The sequence below is a fragment of the Lingula anatina genome, chromosome 1 (assembly GCF_051362555.1).
Source record: "Lingula anatina isolate TDL-2025a chromosome 1, LinAna3.0, whole genome shotgun sequence".
In the NCBI taxonomy this organism is placed as follows: domain Eukaryota; kingdom Metazoa; phylum Brachiopoda; class Lingulata; order Lingulida; family Lingulidae; genus Lingula; species Lingula anatina.
Window position 1 is genome coordinate 23139072 of NC_141767.1, and position 27014 is coordinate 23166085.

The 27014-nt window shown below is 34.8% G+C and overlaps 1 protein-coding gene across 5 annotated transcripts; it reads left to right on the forward strand.

Moving 5' to 3' along the window:
• The first annotated feature begins 36 nt into the window (after window positions 1-36).
• On the forward strand, window positions 37-26760 carry LOC106169385 (doublecortin domain-containing protein 1). Of its 5 annotated transcripts, none has more exons than XM_087002946.1 (39): window positions 37-209; window positions 6902-7050; window positions 7944-8255; window positions 9289-9338; window positions 9891-10000; window positions 10273-10435; window positions 10717-10822; window positions 11211-11313; window positions 11457-11550; window positions 11812-11978; window positions 12259-12348; window positions 12499-12588; window positions 12698-12889; window positions 13064-13238; window positions 13500-13765; window positions 14293-14400; window positions 14638-14826; window positions 15136-15281; window positions 15563-15762; window positions 16145-16230; window positions 16543-16713; window positions 16945-17191; window positions 17445-17637; window positions 17922-17936; window positions 18657-18821; window positions 19324-19521; window positions 19764-19826; window positions 20602-20822; window positions 21048-21118; window positions 21248-21389; window positions 21659-21918; window positions 22130-22340; window positions 23011-23133; window positions 23486-23656; window positions 24016-24117; window positions 24408-24544; window positions 24865-25110; window positions 25499-25684; window positions 25827-26760. In XM_087002946.1, the coding sequence occupies exons 2-39, from the start codon at window positions 6911-6913 to the stop codon at window positions 25926-25928; spliced, it is 5811 nt and encodes a 1936-aa protein (XP_086859072.1). In that variant the 5' UTR covers window positions 37-209; window positions 6902-6910; the 3' UTR covers window positions 25929-26760. The 5 variants fall into 5 exon arrangements, with proteins under 5 accessions (XP_086859072.1, XP_086859070.1, XP_086859073.1 ...); XM_087002944.1 differs by lacking the exon at window positions 37-209 and adding an exon at window positions 2513-2989; XM_087002947.1 differs by lacking the exons at window positions 37-209; window positions 23011-23133 and adding an exon at window positions 2514-2989.
• Window positions 26761-27014: the final 254 nt, after the last annotated feature.

Below are 27014 nucleotides of genomic sequence, written 5' to 3' on the forward strand. Positions count from 1 at the left end.
ATTGTCAGTATTATTTTTCAAGATTTTTGCTGCGTGCCGCCAGTACGTCATCTCCTAGGAGACCAAGAGCGAAAAATAGCTTCAAGATGGCCGTCTGCAATGACAAAAGAGGGGTGTTGCAGTTATAATTCAGTGATTCCTAGCTATTATAGCTATATTTTTCGGGAGTGACCACTTGCATTCAAGTATAGAATATATTTCAAGTTGAGGTAGGAGTAATATGCATGTGTTTGTTCCTAAGGGGCTTATAAATATCCGCAACTAGAACAAAGTTATTACATTGAATTTGAGTAACAACGTCAACAGGTGCCCCAATATGATAAAACTTGAATATAGTCCAAATAACAATCACGAGTGTTACCCTTCCTAATAACTAAGGGCACAATAAAAAGTCATTGTTTGTATAAGAGCGATTATTTTCACCCTACTGTTTCGTGAGACATTGCATTACTTGTCTTAAAAACAAAACAGATCAACTAACATACAATAATATTACATGTAGAACTCACACGTTTTTCCTAACAGTGCTATGGACATGAAATTTGGTACTCAGATTGTCACTTATCTGAGTATCAATAGAATTTTAAATTTTAAGGCATCTCATTTATGTCAGATGATATTCATTTTGCCATTTTTTTTGTAGATGTCATCAAAAAATTTAGTCAAAATTTGTCCAACTTGATTTTCAGCCCTTAAATATTGCCATGGGCACATTTGATTACAATAAGTCAAGGACATAGGTAAAAGCTCACAGTTTATATTTTGGTTTTATGATTTTCCCAAGCAGATTAAAATGTATGTGAAAAAGGCAAAGTGAAAGAGTTGTGGTCTACAATGGAATATGAGAAAAAAGAGTTTAATATTGTGGTTATGTAATATAGTGTTTCTATGTAATGGTGCAGGGGTGGGGGGTAAATACCATAATGATGGAAGGGGGCATCCATGTTGGTAATATCATAAATTTGTTAAGAAGAGTAGAGATACAATGAAATAACAATGTGGAGATTAATGATACACTGACTTAAAAAGAAATTATCCACAACAATAAATGTGAGTGAGAATCTGCTGATTGCATGTTAGTTTGTGGAGGTGTGTGCATTTGTTTGTGTGTGAATCTGTCTATGTTCTGATTCTCTTTCTGTTTTAGCCTAAGCTATTTGCTTCTTAACTCAGCACTGAGTTGTATCTCAAACACCAATTTGGATAAAGAAAAGAATTGTCTATGCCTAAATTGTGGCATCAATAAGCATTGCAAGGCATTAAAAACTAAATATAATATTAAAAATATTAAAATATCTAAAGATGAGACACTGTAAAAAGAAATGTCTTGATATGATTATGTGAAGATGGAGCACTAGATGATCTTGAAAGTCAGGTCTGCTACCAGTAGGATAAACAATTGATCTTAAAGATCTGCCAAAACACTTTGGGAAGAAGTCTTTATAAGAAAGGGGGTTGTAAGTTTGAGCTTGGGCTTTTGGGAAAAAATGTCAAAATATATGGCTGATCAGTTTCTTAAAACTGCCCACCCAGAGAGCATGTAACATGTGTGATGCATGTATGCAGCATGAGCAGCATATAAAGTTTCAATAAATGATTCATTGTTTTATAAATCTCAGCTAGGACCTACCTAGTTCTCAGTCATAAACTAGCTAAAGGCTCTGTCACACCTAATGTAAAGTGGTACATATGTGACATTGATTATATGCACAACTTTGAGCCTATGAAATCATTCAGTTTCAAGCATATCAAAATGAAGATATAAGCAGCATAAAAAAATTGCCTTTGAACATCTTCTAAACATTATCTCTCTTGTGTTTGCCAATGTACATCATCTTTTGGCTGGGTACTCGAGATGTATACAACATATTTAGGGCAGTTTTCCCATACGTTAGTGCTATACTAAAGGTGTGACAGTACATAAAGGGAGGAAGTGCTGTGGGGGATTGCAATAGGTGTTCTTTGTTGAATTCATGAATGTGTTTTTTTTTTATTTTGAATGTGATTGCCTGCAGTTTTTCACACATATAAAAATTATCATTTTCATTATCTTTAATAAAAATTTTTGTCACTTAGTCCAGTTTCAGATTGTGCCATATGCTTGCGTTGGTTTTATATAAATAGAATTATTTAAGACATTGTTATTTATAATCCTTGCATATATTTGATTACCGTATTATGATTATTTTTATGATTAATATAGCTGTAGTGATTTTTGATATGCTCAAGATTGAAAATGTGTTTGAATAAGTAAGCTGTGTAAGTATGATGCCTTAAAAGATAAACTTTATGTTTACAAAATGATTAACATATATATATATATATATATTGATTATCTGGCATCTTTTTTAAGTTCTTAACAATTAGCGACATGTAACATCAAAATCTAGTGATTAATATTAGTAAACTGTGCATGACATGTGGAGGTAAAGAAGAGGATTGCATGTTTAAGTTTGCCATTCAAGCTTTAAACACGATTTTTGAATCTGCCAGGATGTCAGTACACAAAGGCTTACCTACTGAGCCAGTTATGCTGATTACCCCAATCCTGTTGACAGTGTACATAGTAACATGGGAATACAGCTTGGTTATGTCTCAACCAATAGGATTTCCCATGACTGTCTGTAGTTTATTGCAATGGTAGTTAAGGAAATGATATATTGGTCATGATGAGCCAGTGGGATTTGATGGATGTTGGACTAGATAGCACATAAATCCACTGTTTTACCTGGACATAGATAGGGGTTGCTTCTGGTGATGATTACCAGGAGAATATGCCATAAGCCTCGTGAGGAACATATAATGTGAGATAGAGCATTATGCTGTCAGTAGTGGTAAAACATTAATTCAGCTGTACTGGCATAGTGATTTAACCCATACTCAGAGAAATATGAAAGGCAGTGGCTTAAACAGAAATAGTAGAAAAGTCACATTTCTTTCACCAGTGTTGATGGTACTCACAGAAAATCAGAAGGACCACAGCAAAAAGGTCTGTCATTTATCTTATTTTTGTTAGATACATATATTAGAATATGTTCATTTAGGGAAGAAATAGAAAAAGCTCTAATATTACTGTTTCTGTTTTGTATAATATCGGTATATATTTTGTGGCATCTTGTTTTTACCCTTTCCTTTCTTGCTTCTTGTTCAAATTTGAAGATTTCATGACTAATCATAGGCAGTATAACCGGTTCTGCAACCTTGGTATATATCCTTTTCAAATTTGTGGAATAATGCCATCAATATGCTTCAGTGACATTGCACAAAAGAAATAAATGAATACAGTTTTATATTAACATAACATGCTAAGAAAATATGAAATGTGGGTTGCACTTCATTTGTAACTTTTGAATGTATACTACTGTAGTATATTTGTTAGCTCAAAGTAGCATATTTCTAAGTTTTATTTGAGTTAATATTATGTGTTGAATCTGTTTTATGTTCTTAATGTTGTGTCATTTACTTAAAAATAGATTGAACATCTGAAAAAAATTTTGAGAGGATTTTAAATACAAAACTTTTTAAATCATCCAATTAGCCACCGGGTACTGAAATTACCCTTTCCAGTCAATTGATGAGGTATGATAAGTTTGGTTAAAGGGTTTGCTTCATGCCGTCAGAATGGCCTGAACGGAACATATTCTTCAGAAAACATGCCCAACTAACGATATCTTTATCCAAATACACAAATTAAAAGCTCATTTGGTAAATTTTTGGCTTTAAAAAACGTCCTATTTGCTCGGCCTGGGAGTTAATGAGCTACGTGGTCACGTGGTCCAATGACGACAATCGAGCCACTGGAGAACAGAGCGTGCTTAGCTGTCAAACTGAGCTGCATTGTCTACCTGTAAGATGACTTCTCTGGCTTCTGATAAAAGTTTATACTCATTCAAATCTCTTACCCGAGGGGTCTAAATCCTCGTGAAGCTGTGTAAAACCATTTCCCGTCTAGTCATTTCTTTAACAAGCATTTCATTATGGTTATCCCAAGTTGTATAAAACACTGCATTTGAATGAGTTAAGGGAAATGTTGATTATTGCATATGAGGTCCATGTTATTTGTGAAATTCAATTTATTTTATTAAACCGCTGACACTCCGTCTTGCATACTTTTATTAAACTGAGGTAAACAATGCCCGTTACCTTTACAAGTCCTATCTTAATCATCCATCTACCTGGAACTTCCTTTACCTCTTAATTAGAGGGTTAAATGGCATTCAATTTGTCTTGCTTGTATCGAACGCACTCTCTATCTAAGCTTTAGTCCAGTTATCTCAGGTAAAAATCTACCTGTGCGTTAGTTACAAAGCGCAGCTCCCGTAGACCTGGGGGTACTAGATAAAATCTGAACACCAGGTTTATCGAGGAGCAAGAGAAAGAAAGGAAAATTTTTTCCTGCACAACTTCATAGGAATTTTAACACGGACTTGATCCAGCTTAGACCTCCAAACTAACAGGGTGACATGGGCAATTTTCACAAACAAATCATAAAACTATATTTCAGTTAACCGCCTTTAAAATAAATATACCGTTCTGGGTAAATTAAAATAGTTATTAAATCGCAAGAATATTTTTGACTTAAATGATGATTTTATTATTAATGGAAATTAAGCTACTATATGAGGTACATTTGCTGTGATTACGCTGTCCTTCATGTTTTGCGTAAGTCTACATTTTGCTGTATGTGCTTGTAATCTTTTTAAATATGTGCGTACAATTTTTGCAGGTCTGGTTACCCCCCTGTTATGTGATGAGAGTATTAATTTGGCAATTAGTTCCTTAGCTTATTTGAATAGAATTGCAGTGTAAAATTTTCAACAAGATGTTGGCGAAATAGCCCATTACTCTTTGTAGGTATTTCCCCCGTCAAAGTTTGTCTAAAATTATCTTTCAATCTTTACTCTTTCAAAGACAGTATAAAGTTACCTGACATATTTTCGTGTAAACTTAATGACAAGCCAAGTGTCTCCAGTTCATTCCGTACTCAATTTTACCCAAGCAAATTTTTTTCTTGAGTAGATCTTTATAGCACGGTGTTATAAGCTTACAAATTTGCAAAAAAAAAAAAATTGCGTACTGACGCAGAATTTGCGTTTCAAGTTATAAAATAATCAATCTTTTAAAGCAATAATAACTCTTCGTTTCGGCCAAAAAATGAATTTTCCTGGAGTAAACAACAATTTTCCCATACTTACCAATGGTTAATGAATCCATTTTTACATTCAAAGTTAGTCCCTGGTTTTTTTCTAAAAAGTTTGGTTTTTTGTTAAAATCTCTTAAGAGATTTTAACAGAGTATAGATATCAATGGAGGTCACGTGGTCTAAAGACAAGTTCAAATATCAGAATAAAAGCTATAACTGCTGTTTTTGTGGTAAAACAGAATATATTATATTTCTATGAGTTATTCACAAGGTTTTTATTGTGAAATGTAGGTCTCATACAAAGAGTTATTATGCCTTTAAATTATTTAATATTTCAGATGAAATAATCTTCAGAAACAAATCCTCAAAGCATAAACGAATTAGGATAACGAACCATTTTATTATAGCAGTTCCCATTTTTTCTTTAATATAACGCTCTTTTTCCTGTTTTTCCTCAACACGTTTTCTTCCACGGAAGCTTCAAGATACCCTGAGAGCAATTTCTTTTATTAATGTTCGCGACCGTGTTTGAACTTAATTGTTTAAGTATTGATATTTAACGTCATTTACAAATACCAAAAAAATAACCCCATGAAATAAATGAGATATATTGAAAAATATGAAAGCCCACCAAGACGAGTTTCATACCTGTTATTACCTGGCTTGGGAATTGCAGCGGTGCATAATTAACAGGTTTGTTGTAAACGAGCTTTTGGTCAACTACAATGCATTTAAAATGCATCAGCAATCAGTAAGTTTGCCAACTGATGACAGTTAATCTGAAAGACTACCAGCTCTTGATATGATCTAAACCACCTGAGGTGACGATGATCTAGAGCATCGCAACTATTGTCACCGAAGTTAGTAAGTAAGTCACGGAAGACCGTCACAGACAAAGAAATATTGTCAACGAGAGCTGCAATTTTGGTGAATCCCACGGCAACACACCGAGGCATAACGAAAATTCCTCAAACTTCCTAACTATGCACCATGCAGCTCAGTTGAGTCTCATAGACCTTTATCGTGATTGTCGTCACAGTACCACGTGACCCAGATCTGTTGCTTCATTTTTGCATATTGAGGTGAGGTTTACTAAAACGCTTTTTTTTCTACTAATAGATTGTTTTTATAATTTTTAAATGGCGGGGATCGATTAAAACATACCTCTAGTGTATAGATTGAGTGCTGTATCTTCAAAATTCGAGAAATGGATTTTTACATGAACATTGTCCTTTAAGTTAATAATTAAAATTTTAAAGAATTGAAAGAGAGCTAACAATTATATATATCTTATTGTTAGAATATTTCTTGAATGTAGTATACACAAAAAATAGTGGTAGAAAAATAATTGTTTATTTCCATTGTCGGGGTATGTAATTCTGGGTACATTCTCTATCACTGTGAAATGTCTGCTAATATTACCTTGTGCTCACAGCAAAGAACATTAAGATCAGTTATGTTCATTTAGTTGCACTTACATAAGTGATAAACCTGGAATACTTGTGTGATACACTAGGATGAAGTGTCATTATTAAAACATATCCTTATGAGCTTTCTGAATGTAATATGCCCTGAAAAGAGTAAAAAAAAGTATGGTAGATATTTTGCAAAGAGGTGTATGGACTTGATGTCAGTAAATTAATTGAAAAAAAAAAAAAACGTGGAAATTGTTATCTCAAAACTGCATTTCCTTCAATTAGTTAGCATACTACAGTTTTTTTCTTTTCTTTGATTTAAAATGCCATCAAATTTTTTCAGACCAGCACCATGCCTGGAGTAACAGGGCGTAGCAAGGGTGGTGGTAGCACTGGCAACCTAGTCAAAGGGAGCATGGCCAGCTATGAGGACTTGATTGTGGCACAGTACTTGGATGAGATCAGAAAGTCTCCTCCTTATACTAAAAAAGGGTAAGAGAAATAAACTTTTCAATCATTCTAGGAACCATTATTGCTTTTGACTAAACAAAACTATTATAATGATTTTTACATCTATCAAAATGAGTGTGATGATGGATGAACATGTATATTTTAAGAGAATGCAAGAACAGTACTGTACAAAAACCTTAATCATATAATTCAAGCGTAAGGCTTCAGTAGTTTAATACACTGCTCTATTTACCCCCATGAGCAAACACATTGATAATATATATGTTTACCTCATTTCAGACTTAAGTAGGCATTAAAGCTTTTGTTTGTTTTATATAAAAGTTGTATTTCTGTTTTTGTGTTATATGGAGTTGAGAGTAAGTGAAAAGGGTAAGATGAATAAATGCCACAGCTACAAATAAATTATTACTTGTTGTTGGAAAATGTTGTCATTAATTGATAACAAGCAAAGAGGGTATATGGTGCATTGGAAAGATATCATAAATATTGTTCAGTAAATAATGTTATATTAGTCAAAGTGCATTATCACTTTTGTACTCTTCAGAGTTATAAATGACTATAGATTTCGTTGATGTGACTTTTAACCATATAGATTTTTGTAAAAAAGATCTATTTGTACAGTATTTTAATACTTGAAAAAGTTTAACTGTACAGTTTTCCATCCCCACTTTTATGAAAACATTTGTAATTTGAATCCACTCCAAAATGCCCTTGTTTTATTTGATATACATATTGATATACATATTGGAATTTCATTTATACATAGTGATGTTTTGAAATTAGCTTCTACCTCAGCTAGGCTGTATTATCAGTTTGGTGATTAATGTTACATAAAATAATTTAAAATAAATAATGATAATAATAATAATTATAAGTGTGGGTTATCTCATTTTCACTTTGTTTATAAATTTCAGAAGTGAAGTTCCTCCTTCTCCATACCTCCAGCGCCTTCCGAGCACTCATATTGTTCCAACCCCAGGGAAAATAAAACAGTCTCTGAGTGGTGGGAGATCCCGCAGCCGCCCAGCATCAGCCCATGCTTCCACAGGTTATAACACTAAATCCAAGTCTTCAGGCAGAAAACCCAAGATAGACATGAAGTTCATAGCTGATCTGACCTTGTGGGACCCAGCAACCCCCAGGGAGGAGAGAGGGGGTGGTGAGGGGGAGAATGGAACAGTGTACAAGAAGAAAAAGAGACCTTATAGTGCCCCAATCAGACCAAGGTAAGTAAACAAGACATATCTGAAGGAGCATAGGGTAAATAGGGAAAATGTTATTGTTTGCCATAGAGGAGAAATGGAAGTGGCTTATGAAAGTCACTTTTTGCCAATCAATAATTGTTTTGTTATTTTAAAGGAAATCTCGGAAAAATTACTTGACTCTTTTTCTATCGATTCAATACTGGTCTGTGGTACTTGTCTGCACACATCAATGAGGAAATTGATTTTGGTGATAAGTATGAAATGGATGCCTCTCAGTTCAATACTTTTAAGTACTTGGAGATCAGGCCAGGTTTTTGGCACTAAAGTGTCGCCTCAATTGTTTGAAAAGGAGTCACACATCAGAAATCAATACAGTGTAAATGAACTACATGGTACTTCAATCAAATGTTGCTGTTAACAACTCAGTTGATAGATTTAGAAGCTGAGAAGTATACACAAAACTTTTAGTCTGTGGGAAATGGGGGAGGAATCTAATTCAGATCAGTTCAGGTATTGTGATTAAAAAAAAGATAATATCTTTTAAAGGAAACAAATGTTTAACCTATTTGTTTATAGGTCAATTAGAGATCTTAGGTGTGTTGGGCAAATGATTCTAAAAATCTAATTCATATGTCTAAGATATAAGGTCATATTTACAGTATGGGATTTTGAATATGCAAATCATCAGTTTTTTAATTAAATGTATGTGATCATACTTATTAAATGGATGCATACAAATACATACACAAGTTTTGACATATGGAAAGACGTGTAGGTTTGTTGATTAGGTATCTGATTAACAATCTCTGCATATTTCTTCCATGCTATTACTAAAAATCTAATTAATGTACAAAATACAGAAACTGTAAGAATAATGAGATTGTATTGATTTGTATTGCATTCTCAGGTAACTGTGATGAAAAAGACACACTTAATATGTTTAACACTGGAAACGTGTCTAGTAGAAACAGAAGAAAAAAGGATATTGCAAAACTGTTTATTGGGTAGTAAATGTATCACACAATAGTTATTAAATATTTTATTTGTGCTTCAGGCCATATTCAGCTACATCTTCAACAGGCCGACCAGCATCAGGAAAAAAAGGTATTGATTTTATGCTGTCTAAAATAATAATGATGTATTTTGATATATCTCTGTGTTGTGCATGCTAAATGTCAACTTACCAATTTTCTAACTGGGCTTTATTTCCTTCTTTCTACTTTTGAATTGTACACTGACAGCATTATATGGCGGGTTATTGCAAAATAAATGACCAGTCTTTGGATTGTACAGATTAATGTAAATGCCTTGCAAAGTGCTTTTATGCACAGTTATCTTGCAGTATAAGATAATGTCTCAGTTACTGTATTTTCACCTGTAACTAGAAATAAATGGCAACAGATGTTTGAAATGACACTGGTGTTTCGCTATCAATATCACACCTGTGTGCTGAAAATATTGGATTTCAGATCCCTGAACCTATCAATATTGCATAATATGGTATATCGTTTATTTGATTTGCAATAGAAGATAAAAGGGCGAGCTTTATTAGCCATGAAATTATGATTGACAGCTGAAAATATCGTGATATTGAATCCATCAGGTTGACTCTAATGTTTAGAAAGTCTAATGACAAAAGTGTTATTATTTTTACAGGGAAAATTAAGCCTGTGTACAAGAGACAACCCTTTACCATAGTAGCAACAGCTTTTAAGAATGGATCCAGAGAAACTTTTGTTAATGTGGCAGCACCAACAATAAAAGAGGTATTTAAAAATTATTGGGTTTAGATGTTTATTGAAAAAAAAAAAGAATTAAAAAATAATAAATGAAAATAAAAAATTTTCAATTTTTTTAATACAGAAATCTGGATATAACAAAACAGACTCAATTATGATGTTACAGTTCTTGAAATTAAGAGAATAAGCAACGACTTTGAAACATAATTTTACTTATAACTGATGTGCTCTGACCATCAATTATGACTGATGAATATCAAGGGTGATAAAGTACAATGTTTGTACACCTGTATTACCAGTTGCTGGAGCAGTGCACAGACAAGCTGGGTCTAACAGCTGCTGCCAGACGTGTCTTCCTGGATGATGGGATAGAAGTGTTCTCACCCAGGGAAATCCCCAGAGAGGCTGAGATCTATATCTCACAGGGAGAACCTTTTAAAAATCCTTTTCTTCCACTCAAAAGTAAGCTCATACTCTTTTGACTAACATGATTTGGATGTTTATCAAAAGGAAAATGTTCCCTTTTTGTCGGAGTGAATCTACTGAAGGGGGGATTAGTATTAAGAGTATAGAATATATCTGCCCACACAAAGCAAAGCAAAGTAAAAAGATTGATTAAAGGAAAAATGGAATGAAGCTAAAACTTGATCAGTGTCCTTGGCTTTTGAATAAAAGTTTGCTCAAACCCTTGGCATACATGAGAAAAAAACAGTTAAAATTAATTTGGCTTTCTTATTCATTAGGAAATAATATGATGAAACAAGGTGCAACTTGGACAATGAATGGGTTGGTACTACCACAGGAGGCCAAGCCAGGTCCAACTAAGCCCAATCTGTCAAAAAGGTTCAGGTAGGTCCAAATACAACTATTTGTACTTCTTAGAGCATGCATTTTATTATTGATTCGGAACAAATGTTTTGGTCTTTGTTTCATTCAGTGGGCAACTTTTAGATCTCTATAAAGATATAGGTATATAATTGTTGTGTGGTGTTTTTTAAATAATTGATTGAACTGGTTATGTTAATTTAAGTTTGTCTATTAGCTGGCAAAGTTTATTTGCATATTAGAATTTGCTCTTAATTTTTATTTTCATTCCATTTGGCAAATGTCACAATTTTTTCAAACATTTTGTTTTTCATAGCACATTTCTTTAACAGTCTTCTTAATCTGTGCCAAGACTTGATAAAAATTATCTTCATTTTCACTGCACAAATCATAGTGTTATTTATCTTTCCAGGCAACAACTTGGCAAAAAGAACCGTCGTATATTGATATTTAAAAATGGTGTAGGTCATGATGGTGGATATGAGATTGTAGCTGACATGGATAATACTCCTGCAGTAAGTGAAAACTTAGTCTACCTTATTTGTTTTATTGCCTTATTTTTAATAAGTCTTCCATTGTTGTCATATTTGTTGCAGATTTCAGATTATTTTTATTTATACATTAATATGTGCTGTTATTTATTTCCTTTTTCCCTCAGTTCATGCAGGCATGCACTGGAAAGTTGGACCTGGGCAGCCACGCTAGAGTGCTGTATGACTGGGAGGGGAAAGAAGTCACAGATCTCTATGAAAGTAAGAGGAAAATTAAATGAGACATGTGTGTGAATGAGAGGTGTGTGTGTGTGTGTGTGTGTGTGTGTGTGTGTGTGTGTGTGTGTGTGTGTGTGTGTGTGTGTGTGTGTGTGTGTGTGTGTGTGTGTGTGTGTGTGTGTGTGTGTGTGTGTGTGTGTGTGTGTGTGTGTGTGTGTGAGAGAGAGAGAGAGAGAGAAAGAGAGAGAGTTTTATGGTCTGCATCCTTGATATGAAATTAATATTTATTATTGTGTCTTTTAGCCCCATTGATTGACCAGTGCCTCCAAGCCTGTGCCACACCAGTCCTGGGTCCTCTCTGGGTGTCAAAGGGAGAAGGATTCAGTCCTAAAGGGCCTTTTGATTTCATATCTGGTCTATTACATCATACTAAGACCAAACTGAGGGAAGCTAAACATTATAAGGAACAGGTAAGAGTATATTGTATTATTGTTGTTGTCGGTCATTATCATTATTATCGCAAAACTGAAGTAACAGGAATCATAAAGATCATTGAGTTATTTTGATATTGAATTTGATATTAAACTTCAATTGCTGCTTATAGAGTAGATTTTGTGACTAAAGGATAATTAGTAGGTTAAAACTGAGTTATACACGTTAAATCAATCCCAGTCATTTCAGAAGCTAGATCTGTTACAGCTTATCACTGCATAGAAAATTTGGTTTATATGCAACTCTTGCCACTTTCAGCTGGAGATGGCAAAGAGCAATCCAGACAATGTAGAAATTAGGTCCATACTTGCAATGACAGAAAACGAAGTAGATGAAGCCTTGCAAATGGTAAGCACATTTCATTTTTACTGCATGATTCTGTGTAAAAGTATTGATTACACAATTTATTTACAGTTTATAAATTATATGGAGCACTATGTGGAGAAGTTTTGTTTTAATATTTATTATTATGATATGTGTCCTTTTTTCTTTATAAAGGTTGAGAGAGATATTGAGGAACTGACAGAAGCCAAGCAGAAACTAAAAGCTCAGCTGGAGAAAATAAAGCCCGACGCAAAAGAAGAAGAGGTAAGGTTTTGAAAGATACAGGATACATTGTAAAAATTAAGTACTTATAATTAATTCGAAAATTCTTTATGAAATTAAAGGAAAATTGATTATATTTCTTTTTTGCCAGGTACAAGGTGCAGAATTTAGAATGGCAAAAACCATACGAAAACTGGAAGCTTCTGATAGGTTGGTTGGAGTTCAAGGTATCAAGTTGAAGGTGTATGAGAATGGAACCTATGAGGATGAAACAGTGGTCTTTTTCAATTTGAAAGAAACTTCAAAAGGCATTGAAGGTCAAAAAGACAAGATTATGGAAAGGGTAAGGAAATAAAGTGTACCAGAGAAATGTTGTTTTTACATATTAGCCATAGTGAAAAGTTATTTAATGTTAAACATGTACATGTTGTTATTGCAATCTGATCAAAAACTATTTGCTTTTTAGCATGTCAATAATAAAAAATAAGGTAAATGGCATGCATCTCCTATTTTCTAGCTTTTGGACCAGTGTGGTACACTAGGAAGACTGGCCTTCCCCAAGACCCCAGCTATAAGTTCAATGCCCAGGAAGCTGTATGACCAGCATGGAAAAGTGGTTACAGATCCATACACACTTAAAGATGACATGGAGCTGTGGCTGTCTTTTGGAGAAGGCTTCAGGGTACCATATGGTAAGCCATGTTTCATTGTCAAATTTTTCATTAAAATCATGTTTATACCTCATGTATTATGGTTAATGGAAAAGTTATGTCTCAGAAATGGGTTCTGTTAAAAGAGGATAAAGTTATCTTGTTTTTTCAAATATTTTAATAAGTGATTTGAATTTTGTTTCAGTTATTTCAAGATATAATTTAATTGGTTTACATTATAAAATAGCAATTTGGATACTATCTGATGAATGAAAAAAATAATAAAAATGCTGATAATTCCAGTATACTGCCTTCAAGCTATGTTTGACAAGGTTCATGGGTTAAACCTGTATGGGGAGAAAAATGTGGGTGTCAGAGAGGCACTAGTAGCTGACGAGATCCCTAAAGATGGAGAATACAGTTACAGCTGGGAGGCCACTGTGGGGTTCCCTCTCTCCTATGAGTTTACACAGGTGGATGCTGACATGAATGCAGAGGAGAGAGCACATGCGTTGGAGCAGGTGAAGAACAATGAGATCAATGTCAACTGGGGATTTCTTCAGCATAAGGCAAGTGTGGCGAGAGGAGAATTGTTGGACATTGGCAGGGGCGGATCCAGATATATTTTTTGACAGTCTTCCATATTATATTTGTTGATCCATTCTCCATTTTTTGACCGTCTTCCGACAGAAAAAATAAGATACCCGTCAATGTAAACTTGAAAATCTGACCGTTTTCCGGAAGACCCAGAAGACAGCCTAAATCCGCCCCTGATTGGAATGGAATATTGAATGAAAATTTGATTAAAATTTAACTCAGTTTTTAATCAATCTAAGTAAAATTGAGTTGAATTAAATTGATTGAGGTCAGTTCAAGTGGAATTTTATAGAATCAAATTATTTTATCATAAGATAATGGGTACAGTGCAAAGGACAAATATAAGAGACCACACATTAAAAAGGGAATTTTTCCTATTTTTGCTTACTGAAACTTCAGGCATGTTTTTTCATTAAAATGCCTATTTCATTTAGAATATCTATCATTGAAATATTGACATATGGAAATAATCACACAGTTCTTAACTTTGTCAATGCAGGATAATCCCAGACTAGTTCTGTTTCCTGAACTTATGGTTGACATGAAGAAAATATTTGACAGCAAAGATCTTTGGCCACAAGAGTCACAGACATGGGTCATTTCTAAGGTGAGTGAAGATGCACAGGGTTTTATACAGTTGAAAAAATACAGAAAGATATCTTATAATGCATGTCATGACTTATTATGATAAAATTAACTTTTTTTCTTATAAGTGGAGTTTCCACCCCCACACGCTCTTCTTTAATCTCTATTTATTTGTGTGCAAAATGTATTTTGAATATTTTCTCTTCTTCTCTACATTAAAATTTCTTTTAACCCACTAATATGGTATGTTTTTTTCCAGACTGGCTACATCTACTGCAAGCCCATGCCCCAGCTTACACTGGCGGTGACTGACATGAAACTAGAGGGCACCACAGTCAATGGGGCTGGCACTGAGATCCAGGGCTATGTGGTAGCACTACAGAAAAAGATGGTGGGAAGTCCATACCAGCAGTGGGGATTTACTGCTGATGGCTATATCTACTGTTTAGTAAGTTTTTTTGGTCCTTCAATCTTTAGTTAAGTTATAAAAGTTTTATGTGAAATTTTGAAATGAAATTTGATGGCAAACTTGTTGGAAATAAGACAACAGTGTTTGCATTGTTTATAAAGTCAAGACCTATATATTTTCTTTTTCTCATCATAGCATAAAGCTTAGTTACAAGTGAGAGTCAACCATGCGTCATCTTGATTTATTTTATTTTTTGTTTTTGTTTGTTTAAACTTTTGGTATTGTTTTATATTTTTTTTACAAACAACAGCCATGATAACATGTAAAAAATGTATTATCTTTCTTTAGGCCTATCCAGACTTAGTTCTCACACACCTTGGCGCCACAGGGATAGATGATTCTATGGTAAACAATGCTGAGGGAGTCCTGCCAGGACACAAGTTCTATGTGGCTGTCTCTGATAAAATAAATGGCAAAGATGCAAGGTTACAGAGGTCAGTTCCTTAAAGAAAATACAAAATGAGCTTTCTTAATTAGGTTGATGGATTAGAAGCAGGTGTCTTATCATCTAGTGTTTTGGTGACTGTTAAGCCATGGGGGAAACATATTAGAAAATATTAAGAATCAAATAGAGAAAATTATAAAAAGTCTTTAAAACATGTGATCTTTGCAGTATATGAGTCTCATGAGTATTCTTGTACATAATTGTAATAGTACATATACCAAGTGGAAAAATTGTTAGTTAGCAATTTATAAGGATATATCATTTCTTCAGATGGGCCATCAAGCAAGAAAGATTTGACAACTTGGGTCAGTGGAAGCATTCTAAGATCACCAACCCAGAGTGGAACAAGCGTGCCTACTCCTGGCCTGTCAATGAAGATGGGAACTGGAATGAGGACTTTGACTGGCCCATGGAGGGATTCCTCATTCCAGGGGTACCCCCTTTGAAAACAAAGGAAAAACCACATGGACGTAAGTTGCTGGAGACATTATGGTTATATACAATTAGCTCAAATCATTCAAAATGGCTGATGTTGTATTTATAAAATATTTTATTATCAACTTTTTCTGCTTTGTTTAGGTTGTTTATAATGATTTTGTTGAACTGATGGAATGTGGCATTTTACTGCTCATACTTTGTAAATGCAGATTCAGTGAAGATTTGATATATCTTTTTTTAAATATCACATTATTTATGTTTTCAAACAGAACTGACTGCTTACTTTACATTCAGATTATATTGATGATTTTCCTTAAATGTTAGCATGCATGAGGTAATTAAATTTTGATGAAATATTATACGCTAGTAAGAATATGAATGTTTTTATTTCAAAATGTTAACCGTTATTTGCAGATGTTCCCTTAAGATTAACTGTGATGAAAAATGGAGAAAAAGAAATGTACAAAGCTGTTCAGGTTGTTGGACCAGATCTCACTAATGTAAGTTTAAAAAGTTTATGTTTAATATTTACAAATAAAAATATTCTGCACTCATAAATTTATTCCCTGAAAAGTGTCCCATTGCTTGCATTATACATGGTATCATGTCAAAGAAAAGTCCACCTGTGAAAGGTGGGGAAAATAAAACTGGATTTGTAAGACTAGAGTGTTAGTCTCCTGAATTTGGATCACAAGTTTGTTAAAAATGGTACACAAACGTACACAAATATTGGCATACACGTGCTCATGCACGCACGCACACACACACAGAGGATAGAAAGAGAGTAAATGCACATCTTGGTTTGCTTTTAGATGATGAAGGATGTGAACAAGACTGCCATGAATGGTAAGCGTCCCCACACAGCTCATAACCACAAGCACAAGAGGACAAGAACAGCTGATACAGATGGTGACTCTGTAGATGGAGATCCTAATGTTCACTGCAGAGATGATCTTACCCTCTTACAGTTAGAATTTATGTTGGTAAGTCTTAGAAGCCAAGTCTGTGGGGGAAAAAAATGCACCTTAATTGTTTACTTTGAAAAAGAAAAGTATTAAAGTGAAAAGGTGTATTCATATGGTACTGATTGAAAATTACAGAATTGTAAAAAAGCACACTTTTATATGTTCAGTGGGTTGATTATTCCCATATGTTAGTTGTTTATAATAATACACAGTTACCATCAACCACAAAATACATCCTATTACTTCCAGTTTCTGGAGAGGTGCACCAACCTCATTGACCTACCATTTGCTGCCAGACGCCTGTTTGATGAGAAAGGTATAGAGCACACCACACTCCAGGGACTTAAGAGGGACCAGCTGGTCTATGTGTCCTGTGGTGAAGCCTGGAATGACCCCAAGCTGACCAAAGCTGAGCAACAGAGGCGCTACCTACTGGCCACCTTAGGACAAGATATTGCCCAGATCAGGCAGTATGTGGCTCTCAGGAATCCACAAGGTAAATGTATGGTGTTAAACTGCCCCCCCCCCCCCCCCCACACACACACACACACACACACACCACTAAATCTAAATGATGTAATTAGTATTAAGAAAATAAAACATATGTATATGTACCTGGAAATCTATTAATGAAATATTGTTGGGATATTTCTCATGATTTACTGAGGTGATATACATATAAAAATACATAAAAATTATTTTTAAAAAATTTAATTATTGTAATACCATGCACATTTGATTCATTTTAGACTTAGTACTGGCCGTTGACAGTGCCCTGGTCCCCAATGCCAAGCTGGTGGTCCAGACATGCTGCCTGACACCAGAGCAAAGACACAGCATACTGAGTGGAGAGGAAGCCAGGCAGAAACAGCTGATAGAAGAACAGAGAAAAGAACAGGAGGAGAAAAAGAGACAGATAGAGGAGATGCTCCATGAGAACAGGTACAGCTTTGATTGGTTTTGTGTGGATTGGTTCTTGATGTTGATTTTCATCTGTTGAGGCCCAAATTGGATGGGTGACACAAGTGACACAACACACCCTGGTTTTTTCATTTCTAATGTATTATTTAGAAAATTCACTTTTGTAATTGTTTGTGTCTAATTAAATTAACTTGTTAAGTGTTGATAGTGTAATTGCATTTGCTGTAGACAGGCCTAAGCCATTGAAAATTAAATGGTATAATTTTCTCTTTCATTTTTTTTTTTTTTCAATGTGATTACAACAGAATCTCCAATAAGAGGTATATGTGTTGGAAAAATATTATTCTTAAGTCTTGGACAACTGCTTTTCTTCCTGCAAATCTTGCATTTGGTCTTCCCTTTAAAACAGTGCCTTATTCTTTGTTGGCCTTCTTATTGTATATATAAGAACTAAATGTGATGAAAAAAAGATGGAAAGTTATTCAGAATGAATGTTGTCTTGAAACCTCTTGGTTTTTCATAATTGGTCCCAAGATTACCCAGTGCAGGTATATAACATACTAAATATCACACAATCAAGTTTCCATATGGCTTTTTGCACCAGGGATGTGATCTATTTCTTGCATGAGAATTCTCTGTTTTACTCAAGATGTATTCCCGTGATATGACTGAATCAGCAGCTACTGCTATTCTTTCAGACTTGTTTTTCAATATGAAGTTCTATGCCTTCACTGTGTTGACTGATTAAAAAAAAAGGCTAAGTGTACTAAGACTTTGTGGATGTGAACTGTAAATTGGTCTTGTTATGTGGTGTCTTGTAGGGTACATGCATTGTCCTTATTTGTTGTTTGTTATTGATGGCTACTAAAAGACTTAGCAAAAATTTTATTAATCAGTTTTAACACTTATTTATTTTACATGTACAGCAGTTTGAGATTGTTTTAAATTCCTAAAAAAATAACAGAAATATATTTTCAATCTTTATACACTGAAAAGCTTTTTTATGTGACTTTATAAAAAAAGATTATTTTTGTTTACAGATCAGCCCATGAGCGTGCTCACTTAAAATCAGACCAAAGGTTAGACAGTCTGCGCTGGCCCTGGGAGAGAGTCAACCTCCATGGCAGCTTTGATGATGTCATCAATGCTAACGATGATAGTGATGAACCAGGCTATTCCAGTCCAGAACTCTATGAAAAATACAAGTATGCAATAAAGGGTCCTACTTTGAACAAAAAAAATAGATTCTTATGGTCTAGAAATGAAATTACTTAGAAAATGTGTGACAAATGACTACAAGTGATCCAGATAATGCTGTCTGTCAACTAATAAAAAATTAATTAAGTGTAGATGTTTTACATATCTATAACTGCATTCCCATTAACCTTATCATTCTAGCAGGCCCAATCTATCTCAGCAAGGCTTCTAGCTAAGGCACAGTCAGTCTAATCAGCTTAATTGTCTGGCATGCCCCCCCCCCCCTCACAAAGCAACATGAACAACATCATGGACCACAAAGTTTTCCTGACTTTACCCAAGTACTTTAAATTACGAGGGAGCGTGCCTTACATTTAAGCAGCTTAAACTGAATGCAATTTAGCGAATATCCCCAAGGAGTTAGATTGATCCAGCTAGTGTGATAGGGTTATGGGAACGTCCCCTTACTAACTATTTTTCATACATACCATTGTTTTGTCTCAACTCTAGGCCCAAACCCAAGAGTTCACCACGTAACGTAGGCATGAATCTTCAGAAGTTTAAGTTTGAGAATGGTCACATCAGCTGTGTTTACAACCCCAACCTGGTCCTGGGGGTAGTGGAGTCTGAGACCAGGGTGGCTGATGTGGTGCTGGTCAAGAAGAAACCTGATGATGCTTACCAGAGATGGACCCTAACTGATGATGGGTATGTAGTGATCTATAGGTTGCTGTAGGTTTTGACAGATTTAGGTTATTTAACAAAGAAATAAAATAATAATTTTCAAACCAAAAGTTAATTGTCTGTGCATTTGTTGCTATTTTTATCAAATTTTCAGTAGGGCCTTTTTTAAAAGATATGATCCTGATAATTTAAACGTGTAGATTCAGGAATTATCCGCTTTCAGTAAGTGTTTCATAATATCGCTATGTATTTAATACAATTTCCAGGCATATTGTATCCAAGTATCATCCTCAGCTCGTTCTAACAATAGACATAGATAATGATCCTAGGTGAGAGTGTCAGGAATGTGGACAGTTATTTAGTTTTGCATGTTTCAGTAGGTTTTTTTTTTTTTTTTTGGTTATAATGTTGATGTATGGGTGTATCATGAATTGGATTTCTTGGCATGATTTTATTGGACCCAGGGACTTAATGCATGACTTTGAAATGTACATGACCCTGCAGTTGACCAATTTGACCATGGGTCTGGCAGTTAAAGCATGCTCTCGTCTGTAAATAGACTTTGCCCTGTCATATGTTGCCTGGATAACAGCAAGGAGTCAAAAACAAACAGTTAGGTTTATTTTAAGCAAGTATACTTAAAGGTGTATTTTAGAAGTTTCATGTTTAGCAGCATGAATTTGCTATTTTTTACTTAGGCTTTTAGAATTTTTTATATTGCTTGAATGGAGGCACACATATAGAAATCAAATAATAACCAAAGCTAAACATTTCTGCATGGATTTACTTAATTTATGAGTCTTGTTATCAAAGCCGAATATAAATCTCCAATCAAAGCACTGAAATACCCAAGTTCAACATTTAGGTGTTAAGTTTTGTGTGTTTTTCATTTACTGCATGCAGTCATCTCAAATGCATTTATGTGCATTGTTGAATTAAGTAAATAAGAAATTCAGTTTGAAATCAATGGTGTATTACTTGCATGCTCTATGGACATGGATAATGTAATTGTTGGCATAACCGAGAACATGAAGATGGATGACAGTAGTGAATGATGATTATCATCGTATTAATAAAGAAGGTAATCACTTTCTGATACTTTAGGTTTGTGCGCTCCAAGCACAGTCCCTCAATGGTACTAACAGTAAACATGCCAGCTGTACAGAGACATGAGGCAGAGGATGCTGCCACTCCATCTTATCCTGGGTGTGGTGTGACTCTTCAGCATAAGAAGAACACAAAGTATGGCGCAGCAAATCAGAAGTGGGGATTCGACCCAGAGCTTGGATTTTTATATGCATTTAAAACAGACGCAACTGATATGGGTGAGTTGAAGAATAGTTGGAATAGTTTTTTTTTCTCTGACAGAATATTACTGGTTAAGGATGTTTGTTGTAAAGGATTATCAAATATTTTTCAAATAGAAGTTAATTGTTTGTTAAAAGAGCTTTTTATTTGCAAAGGTTAGTATTGATTATGATTGTCAGTTTTTTCTGTGTGTGATTGTTGTATTAAAAAATCTTTTATGTTCTTATTTTCATATTTTACAGAAATTACAGCAGCCAACAAGGCTAATGTTTGCACTTATGCTGTAAGACAAGGAGAAAGCTTAGATCAACCGGTAAGCATTTTATTTTATGCACAATGGTGTTTTTTCTTTCAACAGAATGTTATTCAAGATCAATATGTATGCATCACCAAGCATATCAGAAGAGAAGAGTAAAATCCTTATTTTTTCTAAACATTTCAGGGCTATATTGTATATATGGCTACCAGTAACTCTAAATCAGAGGAAGTCATTATGTGCACCTCCTGTTCTCGTGCAATGAGAGGTCAACAGAAAGTACGGAGGCTGGATCGCAATGTGGACTTTGCTTGTGCGATGGGAAGTGGTGAGTATTTATGAATGAGTGTACATTGTATATAGACCCCAAAAATGCATTGCAGGCTCTGTCAGAATAAATTTGAATATTCAGATTTAAGAACCTTATTATTCAATTAGATACTGGAAAATGTTATCAGCCTTGATTACAAAAATTAACAGATGCAGCAATTTTATTGGTTTATATATCAAAAGAGAAATTGAAGTTTTAGAACATAATATTGATACATTTTGCCCTTTACAAAATTAAACTGACTTTTAAAATATAACTATTTCCAGCAAGGGAAAAGGGACTGAAGCAAGCAGGAAGTTTCCATTGCCTCAACGGCAAGGTTGACCTGTCAACCTTTGAAGCAGAGAACACCTTAAGTGAGTGGGAGGACCAGTTTGAGAGGCTGCGAGAGGAGCGTAGTGTCAGAGTCATCGCCAGGGAGATCAATGCTGCCAGGTTTATCAAGCCAGTCAAGATCTATGTGTACAGGAATGGGGAGGGCAGGATGAAGCCAGGCCATGTACTAGTAGGCTCCAGCATTGTAGGGGTGAGTTGCCATTTGGAGTTTTGTCTGTGAACTAAGGCTGTTAATTTGAAATGTATTCATACCTCAAACCTGATTTGGCAATAATATCATTACATTTATTTGAAATCCAGTGCTTGTGCATTTAAATTTATGGCGGTTACAATTAATTTTTCTTTGTTATCTCTATTTTGGTACGTTGTCATTAGTCAGAATCCTTGCTCTACCATTTCAGCTGCTTGACCAGTGCACGCATGCCCTGCAGATGGCCAATGCTGCCCGCAGACTGTACACCTCTGACGGTATGCTGGTCCTGGACGTGGAGGACTTGATTAACTGGGCAGTGGACGACTACATGACCAAGATCAAGGAGAATATGAAGGAGAAACAAGCCAAGGGAGAAATAAGACCTGCTCCAGATGGGAAGGGAATGCAGAGTGATGATGGTGAGTCAGTGGTCAAGGTTAAATAACCAGGAAAAACTGCTTTAAATGACTACATGAGATGAAGCTTACATTTAGACTGTGGGCACTTGTCTAATTACCATTATATGAATCCTAGAAAAAAGTTATTTTTATTAGGTGATTATGTTATATTCAGAAAGTGTGCACCAGTTTTTAACCCTTTTATTTCTTTAACTTGTTTAGAAAAGCCTGATAGAATATAGAATTTTGAAGATAAACATAATTTGTGCAACTTTTTTGTGGTGTCATCCTCACTTCTTCTAGTTTGGGTAAACAAAATTGGTGTTATTGTGGTTATATTACATAGACATTACTATATAAAAGAAATTGAATAACAGCTGTAAAAAGGGTTTTATATTAACCAATGCCTGACCACTGTGACCTGAACTCCCCTTTGCTTTATGTGTACCACATTTGTTGCCACTGCTTGTATACTAAAAAGGAGCAATATTTTCCCCACAAAAATTCATGATATAAAGTTACCCATGGAAAAATTTCAAACAGTTTTTATATCCATCATAAAAGATACAATACTGAATAACATTTTGTTCTAACTTTTATCATTTCTGTCCTGCGTGTGAGTATGTGTGTGTGTCTGTTTAAGTTTCTCATAACCTGCACTTTCTGCACCTTGCATTTTCTTCTGACACAGGCACGCTAAAAACATTGGAACAACAGCGTGAAGCCTCACAATCCAGTGGCAGCACTAGCACTGTGATAGTACATGAGCGTATGGGACATGTGCACCTAAATGGTCATGTACATGCTTCAGATGGTAAGAAAACACCCCTGGCTTAGCCTGAATATAGCTTACATTGTATTGTTGCTTGGTCTCCCTGTTGCTTTGACAGGCACTAGTGTATAGAATACATGGGGGAATGGTGCTTGTCATCTCAAAGAAACTGAGGAATGGTCTTAATATCCATTGTGTGATATCCAAGAGCAGTGAATGGGAAAATGTGACTGAGACTGATGCTTAGTATATTGATGTCCATGATGTTGATGTTGATGTTTACTAAAAAAAAGGTTTTCATTACATTTTAATATGCTCATCTGTTAATATTCTTTTTATTAAATCAGACCTCAAGTGTGTTTGTATATCAACAGTATCTGTGCATGCTTTACAGGTGAAGAAAGCATTGGTGACCAGAGCAGTGTGTCCAAGCCAAGTGTGAAGAACCCCAGAAAGGGGAGTATAGACACAGATTATCTAGTCCAGAATCCACCTCTGGAGTTTATCCTGAGGTACCCTATTGAGGTGTGGGCATCAGCAGGAGAGGCTTTTGTTAAACCAGAAGGTGGGTGCTTGGAAAATGATCATCATAAAATTCCCATAGCATAATTGTTACATTTTCTCTTTTTCTGTTTGTGTTTGAGGTGCTTGTCTATCAATGTGTCTAAGAAAAGTTTGTTATTTTCTGGTTGTCCAGTTGTTGCCTTAAACAAGTGAAAAGATATTCAGACTACTATATTAGACCCTCATTACCAACATTTATAATGACTTTTTATGGACATCTTTTTAAATTCATTTTTTAATCAGTATAGAGTAAAATTCAACATCAAAAATGTAATGCTAAGTGCACCTCAGTCATATCTTTGAGAGATCATAATATTACATTTGATTTAAGTGTTTACCCTGTATATTCCCCTGCTTCAGATGCAGAAGAGAAGTATCTCCAGGGAATTCAGAACAGAGAGGAGAGAGCAGCTGTTACATATGAGCTGGAGAAAGAGAAACATGTGCTCAGACAAATGCAGGGTAAGAGGAAAATTAGCTGGCTATGTCACATAAATGTGTGAGTTCCTTATAATTTGTTAAATTGTATTTTTTTTGGCTTTTCCAAGATAAGTAACATGTGTAATGTTTCATATAAAACCACTTTAAAGTAGAAGACGTGAGATTAGATGTCAAAGAAAAATCCTTTCTTTATTTGGTCACCATGATAAGGGACCTAGTTTAGTGAGGCAAGACACTTTTACAATGCATTCTTCTATTATTTCACCATTATTTCAGTTATACAATATACTAATTACAACCTCTTTCCCCAGGTCGCAGATTGGAAGAGCTGAACCCAGGAGAGTACAAGCCAACCAGGAGCACACGAAACCCAGTGCTTATAGAGGGGAACTGGCAGGAACCCACCTTTGATGAGCAGAGAAAACATGACAAAGTTCACCAATTGCAGGTTAATATTCTGGATGTGGCAATACTTATTGCTAAAAACTTGGTGGATAAGTTAATTAGAAAGTGACTTTTATTTAACTGCAGCCTCTTTTAGTTAAAATTAAGATATAATACTTTGTAGTGTATGTTATGGAAAATGAGATGACTGCACCCAAATGAGGGGGGGGGGGGCTTTGATAATTATAAGCAATGCCAAGTAATTAGTCGCAATGTTTCATCTTTCAACTCTCCATTTGGTGCACTGCCTTTATATGGAAGTGTGATTCTTTTAAGTGGATCAAAAGAATGTAGTTTTACTTGAATCTTCCATTTCTTTCCCAGTCCCATCTCTCTGAGGTGAAAGCTGCCCAGAAGGAAGTGACCAAGACCAAACCAACCGTGAACATTTCCAGAAACTTGTATGCCCAGCCTGTTGTGAAGAGGATTCTTGTGTTCCCCAATGGGGAAGACCTGCAGCATGCCACCTATGTTTGGGGAGGAAGTATTGGAGAGATTCTAGATGCTTCAGTGTCCAGGCTGAATTTAATGAAAGCCGCTAAGTATCTCTATACCTTGGATGGAAAACAGGTAGGCAGTGAACAAAGATTTGAGTAATATTTTGGTAAAAATTATGATTATTTTAGAGAAGTGTTCTTTAGTGGAAAATAGTGCTTTGAAATGTTGAGGACTATTTAGTATCTGTGCTATTCAGTCTGTAAAATGATTAGATGTAAGCTATTAGTAACAGCTGCAACTCTGTGAAAAATAAAGCATTGAAGCACACATCCCATTCATCAGTTAAATAAGGTTTTTATGAGACAAATTGCACTATTAATAATTTGGCAACTTAAATATTTATAACAAACCAGATTGGGAAATACCAAATGTATATTAATGCTAATATTAAAGTCTTTGTTTTGTTGGCAGTAGTCAGTTGTTCATCATTGCTTTCAAGCACTATGGATCTTCCTTTCAGATATCGGACTTTGATGAGATCAAGAGAGACATGATCCTGGCTGTGTCCACAGGGAAAGGGTTCCTGAAGCCCAGAGATTCTTCAGTCAATGTGGAAGTCAAAGCAAACTGGGGCAGGGCAAGGAAACAGTATGGTCCCAAGGCAACTGAAATAATGGTGAAACACACCAGGGATATGAACATAGAGGTAAGTGAAACAAAATAAAATGTTTACAGTAAAAAAGGATTTAAGAATTATAACAAATAAGTGGATGGTTTTCAGGTAACAGCTTAATTATCGTGCAAGAATTCAGACACTGTCATAAAAGAAAACCTTTTCTTTGTTTTAGGTTGATCCCTTTGGGCCCCCAGTTTTGGCTACAGACAATGTAAAGACCAATGGGCATACCCAGCAAACATTTGTGACTGAAAGCCAAGGGCCATTGCAGTAGAGAAGCAGGGCAGATTGTGACATAAGATGTGCCCTTGAGTAATGCAGTTTATCGCTGGGATTAACGCCAATGTCTCTCCCCATGAAATATGCTTTATAGCTTTTGATAAATGTGTTTGTCATAATGCCAAACATTGTATAACTTGTAACATATATTATTAATACATAAAACATCATACTCAGTTCTTTTGTGTATGATAATATTCAGAAAATGTTTATAATTATTGTTATTATATTGGATTGGTATTATATTTCAAAGGATGTAAAATAGTAGTTAAAACTTAATAATATATGATATATTTTTTTTCCTATGCATGTAGCCCTGCTTTATGCAGGAGCATGATGTATTCTGGCTATGCATTACAGGGTTGTTGCAGCATGCATCTCTTGACAATTTATTACATTCCTGCTATTACCACATATATGATAATGCAATATGCTTTGTCAAATATCACTACATGGGAACAAAACAGAAACAGTGATGATCTCATTTATGATTTTAAAAAAAACATCCCAGAGTTTTGGTTCCCATCTTCAATGAGACTGTACAACGTTAATGGCTTTTGGGGCCAGTGTTCTTGGAACTGAACACATTTCACAACTGATTTCATAAACACTGCATTTGTACATATATACGTCAATTAGAGATATTTATATTTTTTGTAAGTCGCATGCTTATTTTTTTTTCTTTTGACTTTTTGATTAAGCTTTTATTTTTTCATTTCCGTCCATATTTTTTTAAAAGTACAGAGCCCTGTTTCCATTTTTTTAAAAGCTCAATTCAGTATGTTTATACACATCTGTTAATCTGTGCAATATTTTCTCCCAGCATTTTACAAAGCAAACTTGTAAATTACTATGGTTCACTTGAATTATCCATTCTTAATGGAAAAAGTCTAACAGTAAAGCAGTCGTCTCCCTCAGGTTTCACCATATGATGATATAATGGGGTATTGTGTGCACATTTCAAATTTCAAGCTTTTAATTTGAAACAATTTTATAGGTGTTCATTTTACAACATGGTTATATATCTGATATGAACCATGTGCTTACTTTGAAGCAAAACTATGATAAAAAAACAAGTATT

What these genes read in the sequence shown, in the direction of transcription:
- LOC106169385 (XM_087002944.1), top strand. Translation starts at nt 2,891, where the DNA reads ATGAAAGGCAGTGGCTTAAACAGAAATAGTAGAAAAGTCACATTTCTT. An exon ending in AAGACAAGATTATGGAAAGG is followed by an intron (nt 12,890 to 13,063) that starts GTAAGGAAATAA and finishes CCTATTTTCTAG; the next exon opens with CTTTTGGACCAGTGTGGTAC. An exon ending in AAAGATGCAAGGTTACAGAG is followed by an intron (nt 15,282 to 15,562) that starts GTCAGTTCCTTA and finishes TCATTTCTTCAG; the next exon opens with ATGGGCCATCAAGCAAGAAA.